The sequence below is a fragment of the Aplysia californica genome, unplaced genomic scaffold (assembly GCF_000002075.1).
Source record: "Aplysia californica isolate F4 #8 unplaced genomic scaffold, AplCal3.0 scaffold00418, whole genome shotgun sequence".
NCBI lineage: Eukaryota > Metazoa > Mollusca > Gastropoda > Aplysiida > Aplysiidae > Aplysia > Aplysia californica.
The window spans coordinates 614,543-622,408 of NW_004797688.1; the positions used below are offsets into that span (position 1 = coordinate 614,543).

Genomic DNA, 7,866 nt, shown 5'->3' on the forward strand with positions numbered 1-7,866 from the left:
GAGCAACATCCTTCGCCTTATCTGAAAATATCAACAATTTAATGAAAGATAGTTGGTCTCAAAATAATAATAATAATAATAATAATAATAATTTTTTTTTTTTTTTTTAAATAATAATAATAATGATAATTCGCTTTCACCTTCACCTATCCCGTAGACCGGATGTAAGTCGGGGCGCCTTTGAAGATGAATAATGATAAGAAAAACAATTGCGAAAACAATAGTAATAGTAATTATAATAGTAATAGTGGCAGCAATGGTAATAATAATAGTATCAGTAGCAGTAAGTGGTAGTAATGATAATAATTATTGTAATAATAGTGGTACAGTAATAGTAATTTTCCCTGATATAACCCACTTACACTTATTAAGTGCTCAAAGCGCTTTACAATTATTCGAAGAACAGATGCTCCATTGGTTGCAATAGTGATCCTCTTTCGATCAAATATTTTATCTTTTCTAAAATTTTGGCGGCAATTATTTTTGTGGCTGAAAATGCTATCGTATACGTATACTATTTAGAAACAGACCTTGACAACGTGTAAGAGTTTATGTGTCTCTGATCTGGTTTAAGCCCGTTGAATCTTTGGGAAATGCAAAAAATAACAGCCAAAAAAAGGAAAACATGTGAGAGATTATCTATTGACGTCTCGACCGTCATGGAAGTTTCGGAGAATTTGCAAAATTTCCACGTACCTTTCCCAATCGGTCCAGAAGACAACGTTGTTGAGTACTGTGATGTCGAAGGGGTAGCTAGCCTGGTCGTAGACTCGTCTCCTGCCAACTCCGTCAGACCTGATGCACTCAATGCTCTTGGTTCCTGGAAGAAAAGTTAGAGGAGAGATTGGATGTAGTATTCCACAAGGTTAGAAAAGGATAGAGTTATGCAAGCCAATGGACCATGTGAAAACTTGGTCACTGCGAAGTAGGTAAGGTTGTGTTTTTTTGGTAAGTGTTTTACGGCGCTCGGAACTGCATTAGATCATATTATGAGGGCGCGGGACACATTAAACTTTTTCAGTTGGTCGGAAATTTTGAATTTTGCCCGGGTGGCGGCCGAAGTTTACTCTTATCGATTTTAGACCACCGAAGGATCTTTAACGTGCGCAACTTGCACACGACCCTCTGAGATTTTCCGCCCTTGTCCGAGAAGGTTAGGTGTAGATCTTTCCTGCCAGAAGATCAGGGGTGTGGCTGAAAGACAGCAGTAAGAAGGAGCAAAGGAGAAGCAGTAGAAAGGCAATAGAAAGAGTCAGGAGCCCAGAGGAGGGGGTAAAGGAGGTGAGGGGTTGGGGGCTGAAAGAGGAGACGAAAACAGATGACAGAACATTGCTCGAGAGCAGGAACGGAGCTGAAAGGAGAAAATTTTAGAGAAGAAAATTTTTCGGTCGCTACCCGGATTCGAACCCGGGACCTTTGAATGAGAGACCAACACCTTTACCTGTAGGCCCCGAGAGCCCCCACTGTGAAGTAGTAAGCAAGCGTATGGTTTTAAGTTACGTTATTTAAGAGGCGGGACATCCAAATTTATCGTCCGTCTCCGATAAGACCTGGCCAAATGAATTGAGAGCCTCGAAAACTCCACAAAACCACCCAGGTTCAAGAACCACTTTGAAGGAAAGAAACTAAAGTGGTAAGGGTTTTTTAATTAATTTCACGGTCACAAAGGTTTGTCACGGCAATCCTGCGGTGTATAGTACATAGCGGGAGAGGAAGGGGCAGGCAGAAAAAGAGATAAGAGACTGACACCTCAAGATGAACAAGCCTGAAGTTGAACAGTGTCTTGAGAGGAACAGAGAACAAAGAAAAACCGACAAAGCTGATTGCCAAGTCGTCTGAGGTACCCCCCCCCCCTCCCTTCCTAGGTTGATGACTAAGAGATAAGTACAAATAAATACATTCCCCAAAGCCCCCTTAGTGTGTTATAGCGGAAAGGAGGCAGATACATAGGCCGAGCGCACACCAGCAGGAGAGGAAAAGCATAAATCAGTACTTATCGTTAGACATTCTTGAATAATTTGTTTACTTTGATGTATCAGAACTGCTTTCCTCTCGCGGCCTTTCTGTAAATGCTTTGTTTGTGTTAAGTCAAGTGTTTTACATAATATAGAAGAAGAAAAAGAATGCTGTTCACAGCATGACACGGCTTCGAAAAAAAACAACAACCTAAAAAACAACAGTAAAATATGACCAGGATATGGTCTAGTAAACACAATCAGGTAACACATGTTGGAAACTGCGACCCTCTAAGCAGTATCAATCGAACTTTCACCCACAACATTGATAAAGATATCTTATTCTTTTAGTAAAGAGGCCTCAACTGGTGTGCTTTACGTCTTCGTTGCCAATCTAGACCCACTTAAAGTAGCATCATCAACAGTAATGTAGATCTACTTCTATCTACATTGTGACATGATTTTTTTTCCTCTTAAAAACGTCATAAACTGAGAAAAAAAAGACAGGGATCACACGTTTTCTTTACTTAACCCTGCGACCACCGAATCCCCTTCGGCCTAAGCCAAGGGATGACGGAAATGGTTGTACTGTAATCACACCTCAGGACACAGGTCAAGCTCACAATCCCTTAGCCGACAGGCTAGTTGACGGTCCTGTAGCCCGGGCAATGTTCTTAGAAGCCACATAAGCCCCTTGTGAAGCTGTTCATTCAGTATTACAGCTCTCTCAACAATGAAGTTCGAAGTTCTATTAGGTGGATGAATACATACTTTCTTTTGTGTGTCCTGTATTGGCCAAGATGACAAGGCCGAGGGTTTAGAGATTGTGATAAAAAAAAAGTATTGAAAACTTATTCATGTATTTCTTCCAATTTCTGAAATTAATGCCTCTGTTATGTTGTTTTAATGATACGATACTGTTATTGTTTTCGGTTGAATGTGGCCGATTGACTGAAGGCCAATGAACAGGTAAAAAGTTTTGTAGTAACACACATAATATTACTTCATTTTTCTTTTAATATTTCATATATTCATACTTACTTCTCTCCGAAGATCGTGCTGTCCTTGGCGTTTGTTCTTGATTAAATCCTCCAGGTTGCATTTATCTTCTAATTCTTACGTATATTACGTTTGAAAAGTTATACACAATGTACATTACTCTAAATCTGAAGACTTTGTGTTAAAAGTACAGCCTCAGACTCACACATAAAATGTCAATAACCGAGCGGATTTGTTTATAAAACTTGAGTCAACTTGGTATAAACCAGCTTAATTAAGTTTTGGGAATCTCCCCGTATCACTCCTGTGAAGACTTTGGAACTATTAGGTCACTTTATAAAACCCCTGTAAATTTGTTGAACTGTTTCAGTTTAAGTATGGTTTATTATGTCAAGCCTACTATAATTTAATCGAGTTATATGTGGAATCTTTTATATCAACAAACGGAGCGATCGATGAACGGAGATCGTACCAGCATCTCCCCAGCAGAGAGTCTGTGAGAAGGAATCGAAGGCAAGACCGTTGGGTAGTCGGAGACCGTCGGTGACCAGAACAGTACGTTCTGTTCCATCCATGTTGATGCGCTCGATCTGTGGACGGTTTCGGTTCCAGTCTGTCCAGTAGATGACTCTGTGAAAATAAAGATGAAAATAAGAATCAAAGGAGTTTGGGGGGGGGGGGTTAAAGGCGGAAGTAGATTTAAAAGATGTACGATGGTGACTTTGCAGACAAACAGTAATGCAAACAGATTTGACAGTCAACAGATATATTGTCAGAGATGATTGTTTTTGAAAAGACACAACCTGGATAACTGAATGTGTAGACGTATGCCTCTGCACCCAGTCAATATTACCCATACACATACTCACACAAACACACAAACAAACAATCAACACATAAACACATACAAAAAATACTGTCAGAGAGATTCTAAGCACACTGCATACTTTATATGCAACAAAAGGATTATCTTTTTCTAAATAGCATGTCAAGTTTGTTAGCTTTTTTACTGTGCCAGTTTGAGAACTGATTGACGTAAATTGTGCGAGGACAAATTAGATACATTATATTAGTCCCGTTTACCGCCCTCATTTCTTCCTAACTATCCTTTCCTGAAATTCCACTGACTTGTAAAATCAGATGAGGCTCCAAAAAAGATTATGTCTCTACGCAGATAACAAACGCAATCATCATCACTCACCCTCGTCTGACGTCCAGCACGATAGCCCTGGGGTTGATCATGTCGGTGCCGACCAGAGTACGAATATCGCTTCCGTCCAGTCGAGACACTTGCAGTGTGTCCAGTTCAGAGTCGGTGAAGAACAGGTTGCGGCCGGAGTGGTCCACGGCAATACCCTCAGGAGATTTCAGGCCTAAGGGGGAGAAAGTACAGAAAGAAAACAATGAGGGAGAATGGTGGGAAGGAGAGAGATAAAAAGAAGGAATACATTATTGAGAACACAAAAGTCAAAGACGACATCGGCAATGACGATGGTCACAATGAAAGGAGGAGGAAAGTGAGGGGGAGGGGGAGTAGGAATTGTTCAAATATAAAAATGATGATGATGATGATGTGACGATGATAATGATGATGATGGGACATTAAGAATTGTCGAACCCCTACCGGAGCATTCTGTGGAGAGTGTTTATTTTAGTTTGGCCTTTACTTTATTCTTCTTTCCCCACATGTAGTTATGACTATTGATCTAGTAATATCGACGACGACGTGTATAACTATGCTGCCATAAGGTGGAAAAAACGACCTATTTTATTCACAGCAGTATCGAGATACAGAGGCTTCTTGTCAGTGTAACTGTTTAAGAAGGTGTTCTTTCCGAAATTTGATTTCTAATTTATTCAAAAACTAGACAATTTCATTTTATTTTTTTCACAGATGTAGGGTAACTGATCAGGCTCGATTTAGCAAATACAAAAATTGGCCCCAAAAAATGAAAAAAAGGCGTTTTGTCAGCTTACGCAATATGGTGTTTATGGTTACAATATGGTGTTTTTTTTCTTACATACATACGTACACACGCACGCACTCACACACACGCACAAACACACACACACACACACATACACACATACACACTCATACTCACAAACACACACACACACACATACCGATACATAAACTTACATACACTACGGGGAATCAAAAAGTAATGCAAGTAGTTCGTTATTTTGCACAATTTTGCATCAAATTATATTAAATTCAGCTCACTAGTACTTGCACATGGGCTTTTGAACTCAAACTGTTAAAATTTAAGTTTCTTTGATTTTTGCCTGAATGACGTCACATCAAAATGGCTGCCCTTTTGGAGGTCTGTCAGAGGCAAAGAACTGTGATTGACTTCCTTGTTTATATCCAAAAGAAACTTCAAAATGTTTACAAGGACCAAGCTCTAGATTTTGGCACTGTATATAGATGTGTTAGAAGTTTGAGCAATGGACCGGAGAAAAAGGAAGAGGTGTCCATGTGCTTGTCAGACAAGCATCGTCCCGAATAATCAGATTTAAAAAAGCATGGCAACCGTGTTTTGGGACATTCATAGAGTGCATCTCACAATTTGTTTACCAAGAGGAACAAATGTCAATTCTGAAGCCTACATTGAAACACTGAAATGACTGAAAGCGAGAATTCGACAAGTCAGACCATATTTGAACATGGAAAGAGTGTTTTTTTTAACCGTGACAATGCCCGCCTGCATACGAATACCAGAACAAGGGAGACAATCACCCCGTTTGAATGGAAAGCACTGTCACACCCAGCTGATTCTCCTGATTTAGCACACTCAGACTTCCACCGGTCTGGTCCTCGAAAAGAATCATTGAGAGGTCAACACTACAGAAACGATGGAGAAATCAAGACTGCTGTACCCCCAAAGACTGACCTGCTCAGTTTTACAAAGCTGACATAGGTGGACTTAGTAAAAGGTGGACAGTGGCTATTGAACAAGATGGAGACTATTTTGAGTTATTAAAGAAATCTGATCCTCAGATGTTCCCCTTCAATTTGAGGTATGATAGTTGCCAGTGCGTTCTTTTTTCTTTAAGTTATGAACGAACTTGCATTACTTTTTTACTCTCCCTCGTACATACACGCGCGCAGATAACATCAATAAAGCAATAATTATTCTGCGTGACTCTGACCTGTGATGATGGTTTGCACGTTTGTTCCGTCCATCCTTGACCTCAGGATGGCTCCCCGTGCAGCGTCAGTCCAGTAGAGGTCAGCATTCAGACAGTCTGTGGCCACGCCCACTGCCAGCTGGCCTGTGAGTTTAAAATAAACAATCTCAATTAAGAGAATACGATTTTTATTTTTAAAAACACGAAATTATATCAAATTCACTTCAGATAAATATTCCATAATGGCGAAACATTTCGAGATTTCTTTGTCAAGGCAAAATTATGGTCTATTAAATTTTAACTCTACCTTTGACAGTAGTTGAGACGAGGAATTCATACTGTTCGTTTTTATGATCTATAATAAAAGGCCAACAAACAAGGCTGAATACTGAAATAGATACACGAATGAGTGAATAAATATGTAATATAATGTACCGACTGAAGGAAGGATGATTTAAATAACACTTATTATCTGTCATCGGGTGGGAGAGTGCAGGCGGTAGACTTACCAAATGTAAAAATGAATGGACCATTGAACATACGAACGAACGAACGAACGAACGAATAAACGAACGAGCCAGTACATTTAAAGAAAGAAATTACCTGGGATATACACGAGTTGTTGGCCATAGTCTCCTCTCCGAGCTTCCGAGGTAACACGCATGATTTTGCTGCCTTGTGCGTAGATGAGGAAGTTGCCCTCACGCACAACAGCTAGAAGGAAAAAAGGAATTACGGGTAAATGTTTAGTTGTACAATCAAAAGCACCTCGAGTGGACCTGCTATACAAAGATATGTTTCGGATAAAGAGAAGCATTTTGTTAATATGACATCGGAAGGCCACAATACTCTTTATTGTTTATGTTTCCAACCCCCCCCCCCCAAATAAGTGAACTTTATGATAAAGCAATGGAAAAAAAGTAACGATTTCTCATAGTTTTTATTTTAACACCATTTACAACGTTTGATCTTGAAAATAGTATATCGATGTAGATTCTCTCTTTAGACAATGTACTGTTTCAGTTTTTAGCAACTAGGAGTTCGCAATACACATATTATTCCACTGTATATGTAGCCTAAAGCGCATTCAATTGTCATTTTATCATATCTCTATAAGCATTTTGAGAATAACGAATGACAAAATAAACGGCTAGAGGATTGGTCTCGACGGGATGGGCGGGGGGGGGGGGAGGCTGGGGGGGGGGGATGGGGGAAAGGGGGTTGTGGGTTGGGGGGGGGGGGGGGGGGGGGGGGAGAGGCTGGGGGAGGGGAATGGGGAAATGGGGATTGTGGTTTGATGGGTGATGGGTTGGGGGGGAGGTGGTGGTGGTAGAGGAACTTCTGGAGGCAGAAATTGTTAGTGCTCAAGTTCTTTCATAGAAATTTAAACGTTTGAAGAAAAGGGAGGGGCAGGTATAATCACTCAGATATTGGTAAGAAAAAGAAACGAGTAACTCACACGACCAGGAATAAACCGTAAAAATATAGGGTAGGATGCCAACAAAAATATTGTGCAAAGAGGAAACAACTAAAGTGAGTACCTTTGGTAACTGGGTATGAGGAGGGAGGTGTGAGGAAAAAACTGGTGCGTTGTGGAATTGGGAGAAGGTATAAAATAATGAAAGAAAATATATTATTTTTATCTTTTCATAAATTTTGAAAGGTGCTAAGATATGAAAAAGAATCAGTGTTCGGGTGATGATAATAGGCTTTGTGCATGAAGTTATACTGTGCGAAAATAAAGGTGATAAACATTTTGTCTTCAGCGATATTTGGG

The 7,866-nt window shown here is 40.0% G+C and overlaps 1 protein-coding gene across 1 annotated transcript in view; it reads right to left on the minus strand.

Annotated features, from left to right (window-relative positions):
• Positions 1-7,866, minus strand: part of LOC101856280 (nidogen-1) — a gene marked incomplete in the record, with an annotated part of 55,301 nt that overhangs the window by 2,446 nt on the left and 44,989 nt on the right. Inside the window, 5 exon segments of the mRNA XM_005104399.3 lie at positions 697-820; positions 3,427-3,584; positions 4,156-4,327; positions 6,111-6,233; positions 6,693-6,803. Of these exon segments, the coding sequence (XP_005104456.2) occupies positions 697-820; positions 3,427-3,584; positions 4,156-4,327; positions 6,111-6,233; positions 6,693-6,803 (688 nt within the window).